This window comes from Anomaloglossus baeobatrachus, chromosome 7 (genome assembly GCF_048569485.1).
Source record: "Anomaloglossus baeobatrachus isolate aAnoBae1 chromosome 7, aAnoBae1.hap1, whole genome shotgun sequence".
NCBI classification, from domain to species: domain Eukaryota; kingdom Metazoa; phylum Chordata; class Amphibia; order Anura; family Aromobatidae; genus Anomaloglossus; species Anomaloglossus baeobatrachus.
The window spans coordinates 259,938,197-259,963,653 of record NC_134359.1 but is presented as its reverse complement, the minus strand read 5'-3'; the positions used below and the strand labels follow the sequence as shown (position 1 = coordinate 259,963,653).

Genomic DNA, 25,457 nt, shown 5'->3' with positions numbered 1-25,457 from the left:
GATACTCTTTATTTAGAGAGCACCAAATTTACACTGTTATATATGCTACGTGCTGATTTCTTTATATTGTATCAAACTGTCAGATGTTCGGTGTTGTCCCATGAAAAGATATAATAAAATATTTACAAAAATGTGAGGGGTGTATTAATTTTTGTTACTATATATGTTATTTCTATACTGCATGTATTACCCAAGTTATTGAATAGCATATGTATCAAGAGATCCAGTACGACGGAATAATTTGTGGTTTATAATAGACCGTAGATGATGGGTGACCACTACTAATGGGCTGTGAGTGTCCACACTGAGGGTGGATGGGGGAAGCGCGTAGTCCCATCATGATTACTAGACCAATAACACAGAAGCCCCTATGTGTATGTTGACACCAACTGACCCAGTGGTAGATGTTACACTATTTATGAAAGGGGAAAATGCAAATAGAAGGGTTAATATTTTTCTCCATTCTACATTTTTAATATTGGCTAGTCTTATAGTCTAATATTGAAGGTGTCATATGTGGTCTAATTTTTTCTTATCTCATATACAATGTTCTGAGAAAACTGTGTTATGGGCAGTATACTGCGAGAGGCATGATACCTAAAAGTTATAACATTTCTGAGAAGGGGGCGGCCGGTGGAACTTCCAATGGGAACGTTGCATGCACTATTACATTTATCTGTAAATGGTATAAGAAAACTACTCACAGGGCAATAGTCAGAATAGGTTATGCTCACACCCGGTGTGTTCTTTTCTATAGGAGATCGTGACTAAGAGGGCCTCGTCCCACAATATGTCCTCTTTGGTGATCCGGTAATCTAACATTGAGTCAGAGCAAAAAAGCTACAACAACATCTATAAAAAATACTCAGATACACATGATATACGCTGACTTCTTTATTTACTTCATTCAAATTGTGTAATTTAGAAGTTTCCATTAGAAGTCAGGACAATATTTTATGTGGCCCTGATGATGATGATGATGTCAGGGGGCCTTGACTCATGAAGAGTCGTCCTTCAGCACTCAGGAAAGGAAAAACCCCCAGTGGAGGAAACCTTTAGGGAACCATGGCTAAAGGAGAGCCCTTCCCTTGGGCTTTATATGTCCAATGGTGAGAGCAGAAACCGAGCCCGGAATCTGCCTCTAGATGCAGCAGGAAAGTCACTTGTATTGTGACTACATCTGACTGCGGAAAGTCCAATATTATATCCATGTGTGAGCGCAGAAACCGAGCCCGGAATCTGCCTCTAGATGCAGCAGGAAAGTCACTTGTATTGTGACTACATCTGACTGCAGAAAGTCCAATAAATGTAATATTCATGAGTGAGCGCAGAAACCGAGCCCGGAATCTGCCTCTACAGTTAGGTCCAGAAATATTTGGACAGTGACACAATTTTCGCGAGTTGGGCTCTGCATGCCACCACATTGGATTTGAAATGAAATCTCTACAACAGAATTCAAGTGCAGATTGTAACGTTTAATTTGAAGGTTTGAAAAAAAATATCTGATAGAAATTGTAGGAATTGTACACATTTCTTTACAAACACTCCACATTTTAGGAGGTCAAAAGTAATTGGACAAATAAACCAAACCCAAACAAAATATTTTTATTTTCAATATTTTGTTGCGAATCCTTTGGAGGCAATCACTGCCTTAAGTTTGGAACCCATGGACATCACCAAACGCTGGGTTTCCTCCTTCTTAATGCTTTGCCAGGCCTTTACAGCCGCAGCCTTCAGGTCTTGCTTGTTTGTGGGTCTTTCCGTTTTAAGTCTGGATTTGAGCAAGTGAAATGCATGCTCAATTGGGTTAAGATCTGGTGATTGACTTGGCCATTGCAGAAGGTTCCACTTTTTTGCACTCATGAACTCCTGGATAGCTTTGGCTGTATGCTTGGGGTCATTGTCCATCTGTACTATGAAGCGCCGTCTGATCAACTTTGCGGCATTTGGCTGAATCTGGGCTGAAAGTATATCCCGGTACACTTCAGAATTCATCCGGCTACTCTTGTCTGCTGTTATGTCATCAATAAACACAAGTGACCCAGTGCCATTGAAAGCCATGCATGGCCATGCCATCACGTTGCCTCCACCATGTTTTACAGAGGATGTGGTGTGCCTTGGATCATGTGCCGTTCCCTTTCTTCTCCAAACTTTTTTCTTCCCATCATTCTGGTACAGGTTGATCTTGGTCTCATCTGTCCATAGAATACTTTTCCAGAACTGAGCTGGCTTCATGAGGTGTTTTTCAGCAAATTTAACTCTGGCCTGTCTATTTTTGGAATTGATGAATGGTTTGCATCTATAGTTTCATAGTTTCATAGTTTCATAGTTTTTAAGGTTGAAGGGAGACTCTAAGTCCATCTAGTTCAACCCGTAGCCTAACATGTTGATCCAGAGGAAGGCAAAAAAACCCCAATGTGTCAAATAAGCTCCAATGGGGAAACAAAATCCTTCCTGACTCCACATACGGCAATCAGACTAGTTCCCTGGATCAACACCCTGTCATAAAATCCAATATACATAACTGGTAATATTATATTTTTCAATTAATGCGATCAGGCTCTGCTTAAATTTTACTTGTGAATCCCTCAATACAACATCATACGGCAGAGAGCTCCATAGTCTCACTGCTCGTACAGTAAAGAGTCCTCATCTGTGATTATGATTAAACATTCTTTCCTCAAGACGTAGCGGATGCCCCCGTGTTCCAGTCGCAGGCCTAGGTGTAAAGAGATCTTTGGAAAGGTCTCTGTACTGTCCCCTCATATATTTATACATTGTGATTAGATCCCCCTAAGCCTTTGTTTTTCCTAACTAACTAACCCCAAGTTTAATAACCTGTCTTGGTATTGCAGCCCACCCATTCCTCTAATAATCTTGGTCGCTCTTCAATCTACCTGTAAGATTATGCTATTTATAACCTTCTATACTTTTGCTAACAAGAAATGCATCCATTCCTCTCTTAAATTCATTCAGTGAGTTGGCCATCACCACTTCCTCAGGAAGAGAGTTCCAGAGCCTCACTGCTCTTACCGTGAAGAACCCTCTTCTATGCTGATGTAGGAATTTTCTTTCCTCCAATCGAAAAGAATGCCCCCTTGTTCTTGTCATAGTCCTTGGTACAAACAGATCATGGGAGAGATCTCTATATGGCCCTCTGATATATTTGTACATATTTATTAGGTCTCCCCTAAGTCTTCTCTTTTCTAGAGTAAATAGACCTAATTTTGATAACCTTTCCGTGTATTGTAATGCACCCATTCCATTTATTATTTTAGTTGCCCGCCTCTGAACCCTTTCAAGTTCAGTAATGTCTTTCTTCAGCACCGGCGCCCAAAATTGCACACAATACTCCAAGTGTGGTCTGACTAGTGATTTGTACAGAGGGAGAATGATGTTTTCATCTCGTGCCCCCAGACCTCTTCTAATGCATCCCATCACCCTATTTGCTTTGGTGGCTGCTGCCTGACACTGGGCACTCCAATTTAGATTCTTATTCACTAAGATGCCTAAGTCTTTTTCCATGTCTGATTTCCCCAGCAGTTTCCCATTTAGTAAGTAATCGTAGCATCTGTTTCTCCTTCCCATGTGCATAACCTTACACTTATCTGTGTTAAACCTCATTTGCCATTTTTCAGCCCAATTCTCCAATTTACTCAAGTCCATCTGTAGTTGCAAACTGTCCTCCTTTGTGTTAACTACCTTACATAGTTTTGTATCATCTGCAAATACTGATATTTTACTCTGTAAACCATCCACCAGATCATTAATAAATATATTAAATAGTAGGGGGCCCAATACAGACCCCTGTGGCACCCCACTAGTAACCCTGGCCCAATCTGAGTATGCACCATTAATAACCACTCTTTGTTTTCTACCACTAAGCCAGCTACCTACCCATCTACACACATTTTCCCCGAGCCCAAGCTTTCTCATTTTACTTAGCAGTCTTTTATGTGGGACAGTGTCAAATGCTTTACCGAAGTCGAGATAAATGACATCCAATGATTCTCCTCGGTCCATGTGAGAGCTTACATCCTCATAGAAGCTGATCAGGTTAGTTTGACAGGAGTTAAACAGTTATTAACATTGAGACATTCCATAATAGTATCCCTTAAAAACCCTTCAAACATTTTACCCACAACAGATGTTAAGCTTACCGGCCTATAGTTTCCAGGTTCCCTTTTGCACCCTTTTTTGAATATTGATACCACATTTGCTAGCCGCCAATCCAGTGGAACAGACCCAGTTTCTATAGAGTCTTTAAATAAAAGGAATAGAGGCCTGTCTATCACATTACTTAACTCCCTTAATACCCGAGGGTGAATGCCATCAGGGCCTGGTGATTTGTCAATTTTAATGTTACTAAGTCGGTTCTGCACTTCTTCCTGGGTTAGGCAGGTCATACTTAATGGGGCATTTACATGATCACTCTGCATTTCCCCTGGCATATGCTTTTCCTGTGTGAACACAGTTGAGAAAAAAGTATTTAAAACATTTGCTTTTCCCACATCGCTTTCTATGATTTTACCCTCATTATTCTTTAAAGGGCCAACACCATCAATTTTAATCTTTTTCTGTTTATATAATTAAAGAATAGTTTGGGATTTGTTTTGCTTTCCTTAGCAATGAGTCTCTCAGTTTCTACTTTTGCTAAATATATTTGTTTTTTACACATTTTATTTTTTTCTCTATATATTTTTAATGCTTCCTCGCTGCCTTCTTGTTTTAGCTTTTTAAATGCCTTTTTCTTATTATTCATTGCCCCTTTTACATCCTTATTAAGCCACATTGGTTTTCTCCTGTTCCTAGCCCTTTTATTTCTGTATGGTATGGCTAGCTCGCAGTGGGTGTTTAATACCGATTTAAAAATTTCCCACTTATTTTCTGTGCTCCCATTTTTGAGGACATTGTCCCAATCAATTTGGCGAAGGTCTTCTCTAAGTTGATCAAACTTTGCTTTCCTGAAATTCAGCGTTTTTGTAACCCCCCTCCAAGGCACCTTACTAAAGGACAAGTGGAATTGTATTATATTGTGGTCACTATTCCCTAGGTGCCCATCCACTCGTACGTCTGTTATTCTATCTGGCCTGTTGCTTAAAATTAAGTCCAGAAGGGCTGCCCCTCTAGTTGGGCCCGGCACAAGTTGGGACAGATAATTATCCTTAGTTACTGACAGAAACCGGTTTCCTTTCTGAGATACACAGGTTTCAGTTTCCCAGTCTATATCGGGGTAATTGAAGTCCCCCATAATAATCACCTCATTGTGATTTGCTGCTTTGTCTATTTGTTTCAATAATACATTTTCAGTGGTTTCTGTTATATTTGGTGGCTTATAACAAACCCCTATGAGGATTTTATTAGTTTTCCCTCCTTGTATCTCCACCCATAGAGACTCCACCTCTTCATTTCCCTCTTGAATATCTTCTCTTAGTCTGGGCTTTAAACTGGACTTTATATATAGACAGACTCCACCCCCTTTCCTTTTTTTACGATCCCTCCTAAACAATTCATATCCTTGCAGGTTAGCCGCCCAGTCATAACTATCATCTAACCATGTCTCAGTTATTCCTACTATGTCGTATTTCTCCTCATACATTACCAGCTCCAGTTCCTCCATCTTATTGGTCAGGCTTCTTGCATTGGTCAGCATGCAGGAAAGAAGATGTGAACCCTTTGTATTTACTTTCATGGAGTCTTCTCTTTACTGTTGACTTAGAGACAGATACACCTACTTCACTGAGAGTGTTCTGGACTTCAGTTGATGTTGTGAACGGGTTCTTCTTCACCAAAGAAAGTATGCGGCGATCATCCACCACTGTTGTCATCCGTGGACGCCCAGGCCTTTTTGAGTTTCCAAGCTCACCAGTCAATTCCTTTTTTCTCAGAATGTACCCGACTGTTGATTTTGCTACTCCAAGCATGTCTGCTATCTCTCTGATGGTTTTTGTCTTTTTTTTCAGCCTCAGGATGTTCTGCTTCACCTCAATTGAGAGCTCCTTAGACTGCATGTTGTCTGGTCACAGCAACAGCTTCCAAATGCAAAACCACACACCTGTAATCAACCCCAGACCTTTTAACTACTTCATTGATTACAGGTTAACAAGGGAGACGCCTTCAGAGTTAATTGCAGCCCTTAGAGTCCCTTGTCCAATTACTTTTGGTCCCTTTAAAAAGAGGAGGCTATGCATTACAGAGCTATGATTCCTAAACCCTTTCTCCGATTTGGATGTGAAAACTCTCATATTGCAGCTGGGAGTGTGCACTCTCAGCCCATATTATATATATAATTGTATTTCTGAACATGTTTCTGTAAACAGCTAAAATAACAAAACTTGTGTCACTGTCCAAATATTTCTGGACCTAACTGTATGTATATATATATATATATATATATATATATATATATATTGCATATTTAGTGATTTTCCTTAAACACAGTTTATACCAGCACATGTAATTTTAAAGATGGCTGCTATATCCTGTCTACACCCGGGACGATGAACAAAGGAATTTTTAAGAGACAGAACTGAGCCAATCAAGAAGAGGATATGCTAGTTTCTATATGTCTCGAAGCCCCGACCTACGATACTTGATTGGACTAAAACTTTTGTTTACACCCCTTTACTTCTTGGTCTAAGAATAAAGTCAGTCTTGCCTCAGCTTCTGTCGTGTGAGAGAGTGTTATAATTGATTCAATTAATTATTATTCTTTCTCGTTGTGCACTCACGACAATATAATTTGGAACAGCAGACAGATCAAAAGAGTGACCGGTTGAGTCGCGTCCCTTAACAGTGGAGGCACTGCTGAGATTCTTTTACTGGCTGGTTGATCCAGATAGGGACCGTCGTAAGTATAGTACAAGTTATATTACTAGCCATTCTGGTTTGTGTAATTCCGTGTTTAAAGAAAATATTTTCCAAAACAGCTGAAGTCACATTAGGATGGACCTTTCCTTTACTCGAAACAGAAGACCGAGGTATGACAGACAACATGCCCATAAAGACCAACACGATCCTCTCCCCTAGTTACAAAACGAATCTGCTAGAATAAATGGAAGAAGAGAGGACTTAGAGAACCTTGGGACATGGGAAAGCCCCACTACAAAGGGTGAGGACTCGCCTAGGAGTCCTTGGTCTCAAACCGGTGAAGAAACCCTTACCCCTCTCCGCCCATGCCTCAACGTTCAGTTAGGCAGGTTTTCCAACAGGTCTTTCTACCTCTCTTCCTAAGGGTACACAGTACCCTTAGAATTCAGAAATGGCAGAAATAAGTTTTTAGGGGGGTCTGTTGGGGATAAGAATTGCGTATCCAAAAATACTTAATTCAGCCATTTCATAGACTCAGGTATATAGTTTAGTAGATGTAAACTAACACACATATTTATGCATGTCTTTGTTCTCTTTTACGAACACGTGTATATATATATATATATATATATATATATATATATATATATATATATATATTTTTAAACTGCATATTTAGTGATTTTTCTTAAACACAGTATATACCAGCACATGTAATTTTAAAGATGGCTGATATATCCTGTCTACACCCGGGACGATGAACAAGGGAATTCCTAAGAGACAGAACTGAGCCAATCAAGAAGAGGATATGCTAGTTTCTATATGTCTCGAAGCCCCGACCTACGATACTTGATTGGACTAAAACTTTTGTTTACACCCCTTTACTTCTTGGTCTAGGGTTTTGGTCTAAGAATAAAGTCAGTTTTGCCTCAGCTTCTGTCGTGTGAGAGAGTGTTATAATTGATTCAATTAATTATTATTCTTTCTCGTTGTGCACTCACGACAATATAATTTGGAACAGCAGACAGATCGAAAGAGTGACTGGTTGAGTCGCGCCCTTAACAGTATTATCAGGCTGGGAAGGCACATTGTTATTGGGCCTTTCCCAGCCTAAAAATAGCAGCCCACAGCCACCCCAGAAATAGGAATCTGTTATGATCCGGAACCATGGAAGACCACCATAAATCATTGGTAAAAGGTGACAAGAGCATTGGCAACTAATCTGGCCGCCATCCCCTTAGTAACTATCAACACTAGAAGTAGCTGAGGGGTGAACTAACATCCTGTGCACCGCGAACCCAGCCGGATAACTAGCTATCCTAAAGGAAGGAAAGATGAATAATAGTGATGAGCGAGTACTAAAAAGCTCGGGTGCTCGAGGCTCGGGCCGAGCATCCCAAGATACTCGTGTACTCGGCCCGAGCGCCGAGCCCAATGTTATCCTATGGGAGACCCGAGTATTTTTGTGAAATGACCCCCGGCAGCATGTAGAAACCATAAAACTGTGAATTAAAAAAAAAAACGTGCGTGTGTGTGTAAGCGTGCATATATATATACACGCGGAGTGGAGTGCGGGAGGGGCCGTAGCCGAGCGGGGAAGTGTCGGGCTAAAGGCACGGTCACGCTGTCCGGGCTGGCCAATCACTGCAATTCCACAACAGGGCTGTGGCATTGCAATGGTCTGCCAGCCAATCCCTGCATAAGGGATGGCTGTAAAAAGAGCGCCAACATAAAGACCACGAGTACAGCACGAGTATCGCGAGATTACTCGGTCCCCGCCGAGTAGCCCGAGTACAGTGATACTCGTGCGAGTACCGAGTATGAACAAGCATACTCGCTCATCACTAATGAATAACTCTCTGCCTCAGAAAATAGATTGCCAAAGAATAGCAAGCCCCCCACATTCAAAGACTGTGGTGATATAGGAAAAGACTATAGACAGATAGATGATAGGATTAGCAAAAGTGAGGCCCTACTGACTAAATAGGACAGGATAGGAAAGGGACTGATAGTGGCCAGAGAGAGACCCTACAAAAATCCAAAAACCTGATGGTACAAAAAGCCCTCAGATCGCTAGATCTGAACTCCGTCCTATACCAGGTGCTCTTGTCATACCAATGAACAGAAAGCAGGGACCATACAAATTCAAGAAGCAACAAACACATGTACTTATAGGAGCAATACTCCAAACATAGCTGCAGGGAGGTTCCCAGCTAAGCAACTGAGAGGGAAGATTCCTGCAAGCAAATAAACTGACAATAACCCCAGCAAATGACAAACTCAGATAAGAGCAAAAAGAACCAAACAACAAATAAAGAGCCAAGCACATATCTGGGGTAGATGTGGTCTGGAGAAGGATGAAGCAGGCTGGTGTACATGGAACAACTGACATCCGGCATAGCCTGCTAGCAGACCAGGGTTAAATAGGCAGAGAGTTAGCAATGGAAACGCCCATTGCTCAACACACCTGGTCTCTTTCCAAACTATTCCTGGCCACAAGAGGGAGCCTCACAGCAGCAAAAGCATAACTGACATTCACAACAGGAATCCATGCAGTGCCCCAATTCTGGCACTTTGCCTGGCTCCCCTATTGCCCCAGTGTATTGGTAATCTGGGTAATACTTTTGGGGTTGATGTCATCTGTGAATTGACAGCTGGCATCAAGCACAGGTGTTGGGTGAATAATGGGTAGGTCTACCAGAAGTCCCCATTACTAACCTGGTAAGTACACAGTTAAAAAAAAAACCCCACAAAATAGTTTATTTGAATAAAAATTCTCCAACACTCCCTCGTTCAATTTAGTAATTAAAAAAAATCATCGAAGTTCCATCGTAACCCAATCATGAATAAAGGCTCTACAGTCGCTCAATTCCCAATTTATTATGAAAAAGAAATCATCAACGTTTTGACGTAATAAGTTTAATGTCCCACGATGTCCATCGAATCCTTTGGAGCTTCGTTTTGAGAACGAGGCTTCATAGGTCACTCATGGTCAATGGCAGGCATGGAATTTCCCAGCCTGATAATACCAGCCCTCAGCTGTCTGCTTTACCTTGGCTGGTTATCAAAAGTAGGAGGGACCCCACTTCATTTTTTTTTTTTTTTTTAAATTAGTTAAATAAATATTTGATTTATATGGAATTCGGGGTCAAGTTTGGGTCAATTCCGGGTCCAAAAGTGAACATTTAACTAAAGTCCGGCCGAACCCGAAGTCTGCTCGTCCCTAGTCCGGACTTGCATGGCCCCTGTTGATTGACACGTCTTTTTAACTATGTTTTATACTGATTTATCTACATATATAGAATAATAATAATTTTTTATTTCTATACCGCCAACATATTTAGCAGCACTTTTCAATTCAGAGGGGACATGTACAGACAATATGAGACAATACAAAATAACAAAATTCAGATACCAATAGGAGTGACGGCCCTGCTCGTAAGCTTGCAGTCTATGAGGAAATAGGGGAGGCACAAAAGGTGAATGGGGGAGGGCAGGGGAAGAAAAAAGCTTGTCATATATGGTCCAGCCATTGATTTAATAGGGGATTCAAAGCCAGCTGCATGAACCGGTCGCCAGCCAGAATTTATACAGGTGCAGAGTGTAGAAAAGTACATGGAGAGGAATGGAATCAAAAGATACAGAATACAAGAATTGGAAGTAAATTTTATGAAGGGTAGAAAGGGACTAGATTAGATCAGGGCAGTGAGGTGATAGGCTAGTATAAAGAAATGCGTTTTTATGGCCCGCTTAAAGGTGTAGATGTTAAGAATTAATCATATTGTTCTTCGTAGTGTTTTCCAGAGCATTGTTGCAGCCTGTGAGTAATGTTGAAGATGGGAGTGGGAGGTTCGAATTGTTGAGTAGAGATGAGCGGTGTTCGAATCGAAGTGTTCGTCAATCTCAAATTCAACCTGTTTTAGGCGATGTTCGAGTCGTTCGAAGAACGCGAACAATTAGCTTCAATTTTGACAGTTCGAGGTTATGTTCGATAACGGTTCGATCACCAAAAGCGTAACTGGCTTTTCACAGTAATACTGTCATTCAATGTTAATACAGTGAAACCTTGGTTAACGAGAACAATCCGTTCTAGGAGTGTGCTTGTAAACCAAGTTACTCGTTTAGCAAAGCAAGATTTCCCATAGGAAATCATTGCAATGCAGACAATTCCTTCCACAACTTGTTAAATGTCCCATCCTGGTTCCCTATTTTGCCATTCCACACATGTACAAACATACACGCACACACACATATTATGCTCACCTTACCTTCTGTTCCATCGCCGACCTCCTGGGACTTGCAGTTCGCCGCCACAGGATGTGTATCGGGTAACCATCGCGACCGATGCCGGGACTTCCGCTACCAGAGCACTGACCTCATAGGCAGGAGCCGCTTGCCACTGATTGGCCAGTGCGCTGCATTTGAGTAGCGTCTGACAGAGGAAGTTCCTCCCGCGTCGTGATGGTTACCCGATACACATCCTGTAGCGGCGAACTACGTGTATCGGGTAACCATCACGACGAGGGAGGAACTTATACTGTCAGACGCTACTCAAAGGCAGTGCGCTGGCCAATCAGAGGCAAGCGGCTCCTGTCTTTGACGTCAGCGCTCTGTCAGCAGAAGTTCCGGCATCGGTCGCGATGGTTATCCGATACGCATCTTATACTGGTGAACTGCAAGTCCCAGGAGGCCGGCGATGGAACGGAAGATAAGGTGAGCATAATGTGTGTGTGCGTTCGTGTTTGTGCATGTTTATATGTGTTTGTGTTTGCCTGCCATTGTTTTCAATGGTGTTCGAAGGTGTTCGAAAGTGTTCGACAAACACACCCGCCGTTCGACGAACTGAAGTCAAACACTAGGGTGGTGGCTCATCTCTATTGTTGAGGATGTCAGTCTTAGGTCATTTAGCAGAGTGAAGGGCACGGGTGGTGTGATAGACAGAGATGAGCAAAGAGATTTAGGGCGGTGCAGAACTGAGAAGAGCTTTGTGGGTCAGAGTGATAAGTTATGTTGGATTCTGTAGCAGATAGGCAACCAGTGCAATGACTGGCACAGAGCAGAGGCATCAGTGAAGTCCTTTGTATAGTACTGGGACTTGTGGTGCGTGGTACTCACTTGTGGGCCAGAGACCCCTGCTGTCCCGATCTTCTGGGCCGCTCTTAGGCCGCCAGTAGCAGCTGGTTCCCACTTCTCAGTTTCAGTACAACACAGAATTCAGAGGACACCAGACACTTCTCTTCAACTATAACTTTACTTAGCATGTCCATATCAACATACAGTATAAATTCACAGTATGTGAAGCAATGCATCTTTCAGTACCATTGCTCATGGTATGGTATGGTATACATTCATATTGTTTCTGCTTTACACATAGACTACTCCTGCTTGCTGCTTGAGGACTTTCTGGCACAGGGTCTCTCTCTTGCTTCGGACCCTTTGTTCCTCCCACCTGGTGACTCCTGATCTCACTTCCCCTGTAGAAAAGGGGTCTTTCAGGTGCTCTGCTAACACCAACCCTGAGCCTTAGGCTCGGTACCTCCAGTAGTCTTCATAACCGGGATTTTCTGGGTCCAGCCTGCCAGAAGCGGGCCCACCTAGCCTGGCAGGCCAGGGTCCTACATCCTCTCTTCACTCTGTTATCACAGTAACTAGTGATGTGTCGGTCGTGAACGAGGCGACACAAAGATCCGGCTCCCTGCTGTGAACGACAGGAGCCGGATCACTAGTGTGAGCCACTGAAATCACTAAACGGCTCTTTTCGCAGTCAAAACCCCGCCCACCCGCAGCTAAACTCCGCCCACTCAGCAATCTAGTTGGCCGCTTGTAAGTGGGCGGGGCTTAGCCGCGGGTGGGCGGGGCATTGGCGGCGTTTCTATAATCTTAAATATGTGTTCACCTGGGGTGAACAGATGTTTAATAAGGAGCCGAGAACGAGCTGAAAGATCCGGCTCTTTTTGTTGAACGGAGCCATAGGAACCGGATCACTAAACAGAGCCGGACTGCCCATCACTAACAGTAACTGACTTTCTAAGATGGCTTCTGCCTGTAGCCTCTGCTCTGTCTCCACCCACATTAACAACGAATTATCATACAAAATACCCGAAATACAATAACCGACCAATAGGTGGCGACATTACCTTATAAAACATCCTAGAACCTTCATAACACACTCCTTTAGGGAGTCTATCACATTAATATTTGCATTCTTTACACATACACATTTATAAGGCAATCCATGGGGTTTGAAGGAAAGCACCCTCTTACATAATGACCCCAAATACACCTTGAAGACAACCCCTGCCCTGCTAAAGAAACTGAGGGTGAAGGTGCTGGACTGACCAAGTGTCTCCAGACCTACACCCTATTGAGCATTTGTGGGGCCTCCTCAAACGGCAAGAGGAGGAGCGCAAGGTGTCTAACACCCCCCAGCTCTGTGATGTCATCATGGAGGAGGGAAGAGGATCCAGCGATATTTAGAGAGCACCAAATTTACACTGTTATATAAGCTGCGTTCTGATTTCTTTATATTGTATCAGACTGTCAGATCTTCGGTGTTGTCCCATGAAAAGATATAATAAAATATTTACAAAAATGTGAGGGGTGTATTAATTTTTGTTACTATATATGTTATTTCTATACTGCATGTATTACCCAAGTTACTGAATAGCATATGTATCAAGAGATCCAGTACGACGGAATAATTTGTGGTTTATTATAGACCCTAGATGATGGGTGACCACTACTAATGGGCTGTGAGTGTCCACACTGAGGGTGGATGGGGGAAGCGCGTAGTCCCATCATGATTACTAGACCAATGACACAGAAGCCCCTATGTGTATGTTGACACCAACTGACCCAGTGGTAGATGTTACACTATTTATGAAAGGGGAAAATGCAAATAGAAGGGTAAATAATTTTCTCCATTCTACATTTTTAATATTAGCTAGTCTTATAGTCTAATATTGAAGGTGTCATATGTGGTCTAATATTTTCTTATCTCATATACAATGTTCTGAGAAAACTGTGTTATGGGCAGTATACTGCGAGAGGCATGATACATAAGAGTTATAACATTTCTGAGAAGGGGGCGGCCGGTGGAACTTCCAATGGGAACGTTGCATGCACTATTACATTTATCTGTAAATGGTATAAGAAAACTACTCACAGGGGAATAGTCAGAATAGTTTATGCTCACACCCGGTGTGTTCTTTTCTATAGGAGATCGTGACTAAGAGGGCCTCGTCCCACAATATGTCCTCTTTGGTGATCCGGTAATCTAACATTGAGTCAGAACAAAAAAGCTACAACAACATCTATATAAAATACTCAGATACACATGATATACGCTGACTTCTTTATTTACTTCATTCAAATTGTATAATTTAGAAGTTTCCATTAGAAGTCAGGACAATATTTTATGTGGCCCTGATGATGATGATGTCAGGGGGCCTTGACTCATGAAGAGTCGTCCTTCAGCACTCAGGAAAGGAAAAACCCCCAGTGGAGGAAACCTTTAGGGAACCATGGCTAAAGGAGAGCCCTTCCCTTGGGCTTTATATGTCCAATGGTGAGAGCAGAAACCGAGCCCGGAATCTGCCTCTAGATGCAGCAGGAAAGTCACTTGTATTGTGACTACATCTGACTGCGGAAAGTCCAATATTATATCCATGTGTGAGCGCAGAAACCGATCCCGGAATCTGCCTCTAGATGCAGCAGGAAAGTCACTTGTATTGTGACTACATCTGACTGCGGAAAGTCTAAAATTATATCCATGTGTGAGCGCAGAAACCGAGCCCGGAATCTGTCTCTACATGCAGCAGGAAAGTCACTTGTATTGTGGCTACATCTGTCTGCGGAAAGTCCAGTAAATGTAATATTCATGAGTGAGCGCAGAAACCGAGCCCGGAATCTGCCTCTAGATGCAGCAGGAAAGTCACTTGTCTGTGACTACATCTGACTGCAGAAAGTCCAATAAAAGATGACTTTTATTCATGTGTGAGCGCAGAAACCGAGCCTGGAATCTGCCTCTAGATGCAGCAGGAAAGTCACGTGTATTGTGACTACATCTGACTGCGGAAAGTCCGGTAAATGTCATATCCAGTGGCTGGAGGCAGAGACCGAGCCCGGAATCTGCCTCTTGAAGACCTCGCTTTGCCTCACCTGTAATACATGATCAAAAATAAGAAAAATAGTAAGGAATAATATAAATACATGGATGTATACGATAACGAGCAGGACAGTCAGGAAGATTATGTCCTCCATCAGATCAGCGTTTCTCAAACTGTAAGGCTTCCCTTAGAGGCAACTAGGGGGGCAGTTTCCCTAGGAGTGATGGTGTGCTGCACAGTCTGTTCTATGACTGCAGAAATAATTAATTTAGAAACATCGTCGGTCATTTTGTAGTTATACTAACATTATATTATTACATTGGGTTTGTGAGACAACACTGAGAAATATTTTTGATACTAGTATGGGTTTTAACTCTGCATGGTGAGGCCCAGGCACCACCAGTGGTCTCTGTCTGGTGAGGCCCAGGTATCACCCATGGTCTGTCTGGTTAGACCCAGGCACCACCCATGGTCTGTCTGGTGAGGCCCAGGCACCACCCATGGTCTGTCTGGTGAGGCCCAGGCACCACCCATGGTCTGTCTGGTGAGGCCCAGGCATCACCCATAGTCTGTCTGATGAGGTCCAGGCACCAACCATGGTCTGTCTGGTGAGTCCCAGGCACCACCCATGGTCTGTCTGGTGAGGACCAAGCACCACCCATGGTCTGTCTGGTGAGTCCCAGGCACCACCCATGGTCTGTCTAGTGAGGCCCAGGCACCACCCATGGTCTGTCTGGTGAGGCCCAGGCACCACCCATGGTCTGTCTGGTGAGGCCCAGGCACCAACCATGGTCTGTCTGGTGAGGCCCAGGCACCAACCATGGTCTGTCTGGTGAGGCCAGAGCATTATTTTGTTATGTCTAATGAGGAATGAGTAGAAAAAGTGGACAACTTCACTTTATGTTAAAACATATATCATAAAACATATAGGCAGAATGCAAAGCCATAGGAACTTACCAGGGCAGGAGGTCGCCGTCCTTTGTTCTGAAGTATGCATAAAGGTCTACCAGAAGGCGCATGTTCACGCACTGGCAAGTGTTGGTGTTTGTTGGAGGAAGTAGAACATCTTCCATGTTGTCTTCTCCTTCTGTAAAACACATTGTTTATAAATATTAATGGACAATGATTCTACTTCATTCTCGGTGTGAAAATTATTAGAAATTGCTCAAAGTAAAGAAAATAAACTTACCGTCAGAGGAGGTGACCACGTCCTCATCTGGCATGCTGATATCTACATCAGGGGGGCCAGACACAGGGATCTTGGTCTCCTCGAGGATCTCTCTATTATCAGTCTCGGGTCCATGAGGAGCATCATCAGTAAGAATCTGTATTTTGTCCTCATGTTCTCCTGTAACACAGAATATTGAAATCAGCATTAATTAAATAAAAATATTCTATGTGTTTCTTGTAGACAATTTCCTTTATATCTAGGATTCAGTCACTGACGGGATTTGGATTCAGAGACTATTTTTCTCTTAAAATGTTGTTACTCCATTAAATGCATTTTGTAATATGGAAAGACACAATCCAGAATGTCCTCAGTGTAAGTAACTGACTTCATGTGTCCAGTCGGGGGTTGGAGACCCAGAAAATATTAGAAATTGCTTAAAATGAAGATAAAATTAACTTACCGTCAGCGGAGGTGACCCAATCACAGCCGTCCATTACAGGTGTCCATTCCCAATCACCGGATAGATATTCCAGGTGATACCCGGGCAGTTCTTGGGTATGTCTAAAGGGGAAGGAGTAGAAGAGTTTGAGAAGCCATAATCTAGATAATAAATACATTATGTTCAAATGTTTAGCTCTAAACACCCAATTTCTAATGTAGCCTATTACCTGCTTATGTGAAAACTACATATTTCATAAACATATATACAGTATATATATATATATATATATATATATATATATATATATATATATATATATATACACACAGAGAAGAATACAGACATATAAGTGGTGAGAACTTACTGTGGTTGGAGGTCACAGCCCTTTTTGTCGTCAGACATAGAGCCTTCTGATCCAATCATGTCCGTTCCTTGTCCAAAAAGTGTCTTGTAACTTGGAAGCGGAGGAGGAGGTGGTGGAATATTTACCATGTCCTCTTGATGTTCTGTAAAACACATTAGACCTCGATACATTATTTTTGTTATATTTTTTATCTTATTTTCCTGTTATTTGTCAAAGTTTTTTTGTTCCACATTCTTGAAAATGGCGCAGGTGGTTCATACATTTTGTGAAAAACAAACAAAAAGTCCTTTTTTTTGGCCTGTGACTTGGTTTGCCATTCTTAGCACACTTTACAAAATGATGCAAATTTTGCGCCACAATTTCAGGCAAACATAAAATGTCTCCGGGGAACTGGGGTACATAATAGATAATTGATGGATCAGATAAAATATCTAGAACCACAAACCCTGCCCCTAATGGTGAACATAAAACCCAGGCAAACACATATAAAGTAGACTTTACAAAAGATGAAAAACAAAATGAAAATTAGGCAACAAAACTGGAAAAACACCAAAAAACAGAGAAGTAATAGGCACCAATTAGGTCCATCTACTTTATTGCCGGCCTAGGGCAGAGACCCAGAATATATTAAGAAATGGAATGAGGCACCCCTTTTTTTCTCTCCGCTGGAGTGGGGCTTTAAATGTAAGTCCTCCGTGCTGTGTCTTACACCCACCTGCCGCCATCTTCTTCTTTTTCCGGGGGCTCTCCGATCGGTAGCTCCAGTATTTCATGGAGCGCACTGGAGGTCACAACTCAATGTAAGTCTATGAGAGCCTTGTTCTGGCTTTCAGAGTTGCATAATATCTGAGCGGCGACAAAAAAGGATGAAGCCGCCGGAGGGGGAGTATAAGAATGGGGCAGCGACTTACATTAAAAGCGCCACCCCAGCGCTGAAAAAAATGCTGAAAGAAATTGCTCAAAGTGAAGATAAAATAAACTTACTGTCAGAGGCGGTGACCACGTCCTCATCTGGCATGTCAATTATTACATCAGGGGGGCCAGGCACAGAAATCTTGGTTTCTTCAAGGATGTCTCCATTTTCAGTTTTGGGTCCATGAGGAGCTTCATCAGCAATAAGCTTTATTTTCCCCTCATGTTCTCCTGTAACACAGAATATTGAAATCAAAATTAATAAAATAAAAAGCTTCTGTGTTTCTTGTAGATCATTTCCTTTATGTCTCGGGTTCATTCACTGCCGGGATTTGGATTTGGAAATAATTTGTTTTCCTAAAATGTTGTTTTTCTATTACCATATTTTTCGTTTTATAAGACACACCCTAAAATTAGAGATAAAACATCGTTTAAAAAACAAAAATTGGGGTCCGTTTTATACTCCGGTGTTGTCTTATCGGAGAGGGGGTGGCAGCATTGGTGGTGTGGAGTCACAGGAGGCAGGGGTGGTGCTGGTGGGGTCTGTGCTGGCAGTGGTGGGTCTGTGCTGGCAGTGGTGGGTCTGTGCTGGCAGTGGTGGGTCTGTGCTGGCAGTGGTGGGTCTGTGCTGGCATTGGTGGGTCTGTTCTGGCAGTGGTGGGGTCTGTGCTGGCAGTGGTGGGTCTGTGCTGGCAGTGGTGGGTCTGTGCTGGCAGTGGTGGGTCTGTGCTGGCAGTGGTGGGTCTGTGTTGGCAGTGGTGGGTCTGTGCTGGCAGTGGTGGGTCTGTGCTGGCAGTGGAAGCTGGGGTAGCTGTGTGGAGCAGGCCGGTGCAGTGGTTGTCCCAAATGTTCTGTCGGTGGTCTGAGCTTCAAAGAAATTGCACGCAGAGCGGCACGTTCGCAGATGGAGCTCTCAGCTGAAAGCTCCATCTGCACACGCGCTGACTCCGGGCGCCATCATTTGAAGCTAGAGCATCTGGGACACTTGCCGCACAGCCACCACAGCTTCCGCTGCCAGCACGGCCACCGCAGCTCACACAGCCAGCTAGCGTCTCATACAAAGAGGCAGCCAGCCGGCCGCCCACCCGCACAGAGAAGCACCCAGCTGTCCACCTGCCCGCACAGAGACGCACCTGGCCGCCCACACAGACGACCTTTGGAGTCAATTCTCCACATCCCGGTAAGCTATATTCATATTTTAAGGCGCACCCCTCATATTCCTCCCCTATTTTTGGTAGGAAAAGTGCATCTTTTAATCTGAAAAATACGGTAAATACATTTTGATATATTGAAACAAACAAACCAAAATGTCCCCAGTGTCAGTAATGGACGCCCCGGACTGCTTCCATGTAATGTAAAAGCCGGCAATAACTGCCTGTATGTATGTAGAGATTAACTCTTTCAGGTGTAGGGAATGTTTAGTTCTTACACTTTTGTCCACGTCCGTCCGGTTAAATTGACACCAGTTTTGTGCTTTAATTGCAGATTACTGCATTTTTTTTGTGAAGTGAGGGAACTAAAAATGCAATTCTCTCTATTTGAGCTCTGCTCCTGAGCCCCCCAAATGCCAGCTATAGCGTATAGCCGGTACCTGCCGCGTGTATAGCTCGGCTCCTGAGCCCCCCAAATGCCAGCTATAGAGTATAGCCGGTACCTGCCGCGTGTATAGCTCGGCTCCTGAGCCCCCCAAATGTCAGCTATAGAGTATAGCCGGTACCTGCCGCGTGTATAGCTCGGCTCCCGAGCCCCCCAAATGCCAGCTATAGAGTATAGCCGGTACCTGCCGCGTGTATAGCTCGGCTCCTGAGCCCCCCAAATGTCAGCTATAGAGTATAGCAGGTACCTGCCGCGTGTATAGCTCGGCTCCCGAGCCCCCCAAATGCCAGCTATAGAGTATAGCCGGTACCTGCCGCGTGTATAGCTCGGCTCCTGAGCCCCCCAAATGCCAGCTATACAGTATAGCCGGTACCTGCCGCGTGTATAGCTCGGCTCCTGACCCCCCACACACCTGAGAAGCCCTTCCCCGGCCGTGATACAATGTCAGATGTATAAAGATGTATTTACCTTTTGGTCTGCCGCTGCACTCTCGCTTTTTGTAGAAATGACACAGGCTGTAACAGTCGACGTAGTATTCTCTATTTTTGTCGGCGTGCCATAGACCTTCCTCATCTCTTCTGGATTTGTTGTTTTTCCGAAGTCTGTAAAATGGTAACATTGAAGTTATATTGTAAATTATAATGAAATGTGATTTCTGCACAGGGTAATAACACGTGTTACTTGACATGTTCCTATCAGGAGAATTATCACCATTCAGTCATTTCAATAATCTGCCCCATCAGTCCCCGGGCTCCAGTCTGGAGAGACCCTAGAAGTCTGCCCTGGAGCGGGGCCTGGTCCAGCCGCCTCTTCTGATTGGGAAGAGCCACAATGTCCTCTGTGGAGTGCGGCACATGTCCTGGTATTGGGGAAGAAGCACCGGATGCCGACAGGGAGCAGGAAGTCCCCAGCGCTCAGCTCCGGGGGCCTCAGGCACTGACATGGCCTCTGGACCAGGGTCCTGCACATTGTTTTCTAGTCTACACATAAATGTCCCCAATACTGGAGTGACCTGAAGATGAGACATTTCTCCTCCAGACTCCAGTGTGGCCCATAAATCATTCCTTCCTATACTTACCTATAGATGAGGGTAGAGATGGCAGCAGCCGTTATCACAAGAACAAAGACAATGGCTGCGATAGCAATAATAACCATCAGATCCTGAGAATTATTGGGAAGGACGATGTTATCCCCTGAAAGAGAAAAAGAAAGAACAGAAGTGATCAGATAACCCTTCACCAGATAAACTGTGATTTTATCTGATAAGAAATATTACAAAGTTGCTTATTTCCATGTGTATTACTGATTTATGAAGTAAAAATTAAAATGGCGATTCCTCTTTCCCCCACAGTCAGTGTATATCTGGTAATGCACTCACCTCCCTGGATCCTGTTCTCCGGTATAGACCGCTGGTTGCGGTTTCCGATGGGGGCACCTGTCACAGGCGCTAATAGCAAAATCAGAAATAGAAGTAGCTTAAAAAGCATTTTAGTATGGAGGAAAATCACTAATCGTGTGGTTAGCACAATGAGTCTCTCCAGACAAAGCCTCAATCTGTAATATCACTCATTATAGGCACACATTCCATTACATCACAATTGGAATCCAACTGTGACATCACGGGGGGCGTGGCTACACATGGGTGATGTCATAATCGGGGCTCAACCACTAAACATGGAGCAGCTGCTTCCATCTCTGGATGTTTTCCTCAGGTTTCACTTCTACTAGAGTATAAATAATGGCTCCGATATATGGACGAGTGTCATGTGTGTGGTATTCCATATGTCATACGAGTGCTATGCGAGTGTGACCCTTCACCAGATAAACTGTGTAATATCTTCACATAGAAATCTGCTTATTTCTTCTCTGATCTTTCATTCACAAAATGCTGAATTCTGAGGTGAAATCTGTCTTCAATGACTACAAATCTCCCATTACTGAGATAGGAGATGACAGTTGGTTCTCATAATATTCTATGGAGATCTGTACCTTACGGCCAGGAGAACTTGCAGCAGAATATCTGTCGGCCACTCGCTCCTCCTCCTCCATAGAATATGAAAAGCACCAACTGTCATCTCCTATCTCAGGAATGGGAAATTTGTATTCACTGAAGACAGATTTTACAGGTGAATTTAGAGTGAAAAATCAGAGAGAAGGAGAAAGAAGCAGATTATCTCTGATAAGAAATATTACAAAGTCGCTTATTTCCATGTGTATTATTGATTTGGGAAAAAAATTTAAAATGGCGATTCCTCTTTCCCCCATAGTCAGTGTATATCTGGTAATGCACTCACCTCCCTGGATCCTGTTCTCCGGTATAGACCGCTGGTTGCGGTTTCCGATGGGGGCACCTGTCACAGGCGCTAATAGCAAAATCAGAAATAGAAAAAGCTTAAAAAGCATTTTAGTATGGAGGAAAATCACTAATCGTGTAGTTACCACAATGAGTCTCTCCAGACAAAGCCTCAATCTGTAACATCACTCATTATAGACACACATTCCATTACATCACAATTGGAATCCAACTGTGACATCACGGGGGGCGTGGCTACACATGGGTGATGTCATAATTGGGGCTCAACCACTAAACATGGAGCAGCTGCTTCCATCTCTGGATGTTTTCCTCAGGTTTCACTTCCACTAAAGTATAAATAATGGCTCCGATATCCTGAATAGTGGGACGAGTGTCATGTGTATGTTATTCCATATGTCATACCAGCGCTATGTGAGTGTGTGATTGTTTTCTCACCTATTATCCGTATGACGTGTGTATACAATGCGCATTTATCATCAGAATACTCTATGTACATTTTACTAGTTGAAAAAATTAAATACTTTTGGGCCACTATGTAAGGCACAAAGTAGAATTCACAACCAAGAAAAAGGAAGAGAAACAATTAATAAACAAATTATACATTTTAGTAATTAAAATATTCAAGATCAATAAAATTTGACACGGAGACAGAAAAAAAATATACTGAAAACTTAGGACTACACAAATCACAAAGTATAATACATAAATAAGACCAAATGTAGATCTAAACAGTCGTAGATACAATTGTCCACTAATCACTATGGCTTAAAAAGAACAGATGAATAATAATGTGGTGGCATGTAGTTTTAAAGTGGTGACATTAATGCAGATACAAAGTGCAAAAATAAATCTAAGTGGATCACACCAATTAAAGGGAACCTGTCACTAGAATTTTTGCTATGAAACTAAAAGACTCCCCTTCTGCAGCTCCTGGGCTGCATTCTAGAAAGGGTCATCTTCCTACTGACCCCCCTTTCAGACCTAAATAAACACTTTATAAAATATTACCTTTTGGTATGCTAATGAGGTTTGCTGACCACGGGGGGTGGGCTGTATTGCGTCCGTTATTCGCCCTCCTGCCGCTGTTCGCCATCCCCCAGTGTTGATTGACATAGATGAGGCCGCCGCCCACATCTTCCACAGGGCTCCTGAAGTCTCGAGCATGCCCAGAGGCACTATTGCGGGACTGAGCACTGTTCAAATCTCGAGCGCCAGTGATCCTTTTGCGCAGATTTGAGATTATGGGCGGCTACTTGGATGATGCCCCCGTGGCCAGCAAAGCTCATTAGCATACCAAAAGGTAATATTTTATAAAGTGTTTATTTAGGTCTGAAAGTAGCAAGAGGAACCTTTCTAGAATGCAGCCCAGGAGCTGCAGAAGAGGATTCTTTTAGTTTCATAGCGAAAATTCTTGTGACAGGTTGCCTTTAACCCCTTCACAACCATGGACGGATATATCCGTCATGGAGCATGTCCCGTTAAGCCCCGCCCCCTGCCGTGGGCAGGCGGCGGCGGTCGGCACACATATCAGCTGTCTTCAACAGCTGACATGTGTGCCTGCTAGCCGCGGGTAGAATCGCTTCCACCCGCGGCCATTAACCCCTTAAATCTTGCTGCCAAAGTCTGGCAGCAAGATCTAAATGCGCGCGGCCATGTTTTTTACTTACCACCGCCCCAACCGTAAGTCACGTGCGTCATGTGATGACGCCTGCAGCTACGAAGTTTCACTTTCGTTTTTTCTCGGCTGGGAGCAGAGGGAAAAAGAAAGTGGCTATTTCTGCTGTTTACAGCTGTATAGCTGTGATCAGCAGATAGCGATCAGCGATCGGATTGCTGATCGCTATAGCCCCCTAGGAGGACTAGTAAAATAAAAAAAAAAATAAAAAAAAACTTTTAAAAAATAAAATAAAAAAAAAACCTAAAAGTTCAAATCACCCCCCTTTCCCCCCATTGAAAATTAAAGGGTTAAAAAAGAAATAAATATACACATATGTTATCGCCGCGTTCAGAAATGCCCGATCTATCAAAATATAAAATCAATTAATCTGATTGGTAAACGGCGTAGTGTCAAAAAAATTCCAAACGCCAAAATTACGTTTTTTGGTCGCCGCAAGTTTTACGCAAAATGCAATAACAGGCGATCAAAACGTAGCATCTGTGCAAAAATGGTACCATTAGAAACGTCAGCTCGAGACGCAAAAAATAACCCGTCACTGAGCCATAGATCCCAAAAAATAAGAACGCTACATGTTTCGGAAAATGGCGCAAAACGTGCGCCACTTTTATTGGACAAACTTGTGAATTTTTTTTAACCCCTTAGATACAAGTAAACCTATACATGTTTGGTGTCTACAAACTCGCACCGACCTTAGGCATCGCACCGACACATCAGTTTTACCGTATAGTAAACACCGTGAATAAAACATCCCAAAAACTATGGTGCCATCACACTTTTTTTGCAATTGTTTCGCATTTGGAATTGTTTTGCTGTTTTCCAGTTCACCATATGGTAAAACTTATGGTTTCATTTAAAAGTACAACTTGTCCCGCACAAAACAAGCCCTCATATGGCAAGATTGATGGAAAAATAAAGTTACGGCTCTCGGAAGAAGGAGAGCAAAAAACAATAACGCAAAAACGGAAAGTGCCCCGGGGCTGAAGGGGTTAATCTTTATACCAACCTTTATCTCATAGACAGTCCAGGGTAGTCAGGATAGGACGTCACATGCATTTCGCGACAGCGTCTTCCAGGGGGAAGAAATAATAAAGCAATCAAATCTAAATGATAGATGATAGAAAAGATAACATAGAAAGATAAGATAGATATCCTGCAGCTATATACCGTATTTTTCGGACCATAAGACGCACTTTTTTTCCCCCAAATGTTGGGGGAAAGTTGGGGGTGCGTCTTATGGTCTGACTATAGGGCTGCGGCCGGGAATGAGGGTGCTGCGGGTCATCGGGGGCACGAGCAGGCTGTAGCAGCGCCTGCTCGTGACCACGTGGGCCCGCTCATTACATATGCACGCCCATCCTCCCGCCCATTTCTCAGCGCAGAAGCCGGCGCTGACAGGTGGGCGGGAGGACGAGCGGGGACGCGCGCATAGTAAAGAGACGGCCGCATGATCACCCCTGGCAATTACAGCCTGGAGTGATCATGTGCGGCTGTATTCACTGCCCCCCCGCGCGTCATCATCAGCGCGGGGTGCAGTGAATCAGTACACTCACCCGTCCCCGTGTGTGGAGCCGTTCCCCCGCAGCACGCGATGTCTTCCTGTCTGTGCCGGTCAGCTGATCTGTGCTAGTCAGCTGATCGGCACAGACAGGAAGACATCGCGTGCTGCAGGGGAACGGCTCCACACACACAGGTCAGCGGCGCAGAGAGGAAGATGTGATCGGTGCTGCAGGGAGTGAGGAAAAGGTGAGTATAAACGTTTGTTTTTTTCTCTGTGCTATAGGATACATGCCATATACCAGGATGGTATATGAGCACGATGGGGGCATATAGCAGGATGAGAGTATATGAGCAGGATGGATGGGGGGTATATGAACAGGATGGGGGGTATATGAACAGGATGGGGGGTATATGAACAGGATGGGGGGTATATGAACAGGATGGGGGTATATGAACAGGATGGGAGTATATGAGCAGGATGGATGGGGGGTATATGAACAGGATGGGGGCATATAGCAGGATGGGAGTATATGAGCAGGCAGGATGGGGGTATGTGAACAGGATG

At 43.5% G+C, this 25,457-nt stretch overlaps 2 protein-coding genes across 4 annotated transcripts in view; one reads left to right on the top strand and one right to left on the bottom strand.

Moving 5' to 3' along the window:
- CHLSN (cholesin) overlaps positions 1 to 25,457 on the top strand; it is a 420,909-nt gene that overhangs the window by 220,649 nt on the left and 174,803 nt on the right. The window lies entirely within an intron of this gene.
- Positions 14,211 to 20,913, bottom strand: LOC142246159 (uncharacterized). Its single transcript, XM_075319190.1, has 9 exons — positions 20,782 to 20,913; positions 20,482 to 20,596; positions 19,872 to 20,005; positions 17,880 to 18,038; positions 16,896 to 17,037; positions 16,550 to 16,650; positions 16,108 to 16,266; positions 15,876 to 16,005; positions 14,211 to 14,970 (listed from the first exon to the last, which is right to left on the bottom strand). The coding sequence occupies exons 1-9, from the start codon at positions 20,888 to 20,890 to the stop codon at positions 14,967 to 14,969; spliced, it is 1,053 nt and encodes a 350-aa protein (XP_075175305.1). The 5' UTR covers positions 20,891 to 20,913; the 3' UTR covers positions 14,211 to 14,966.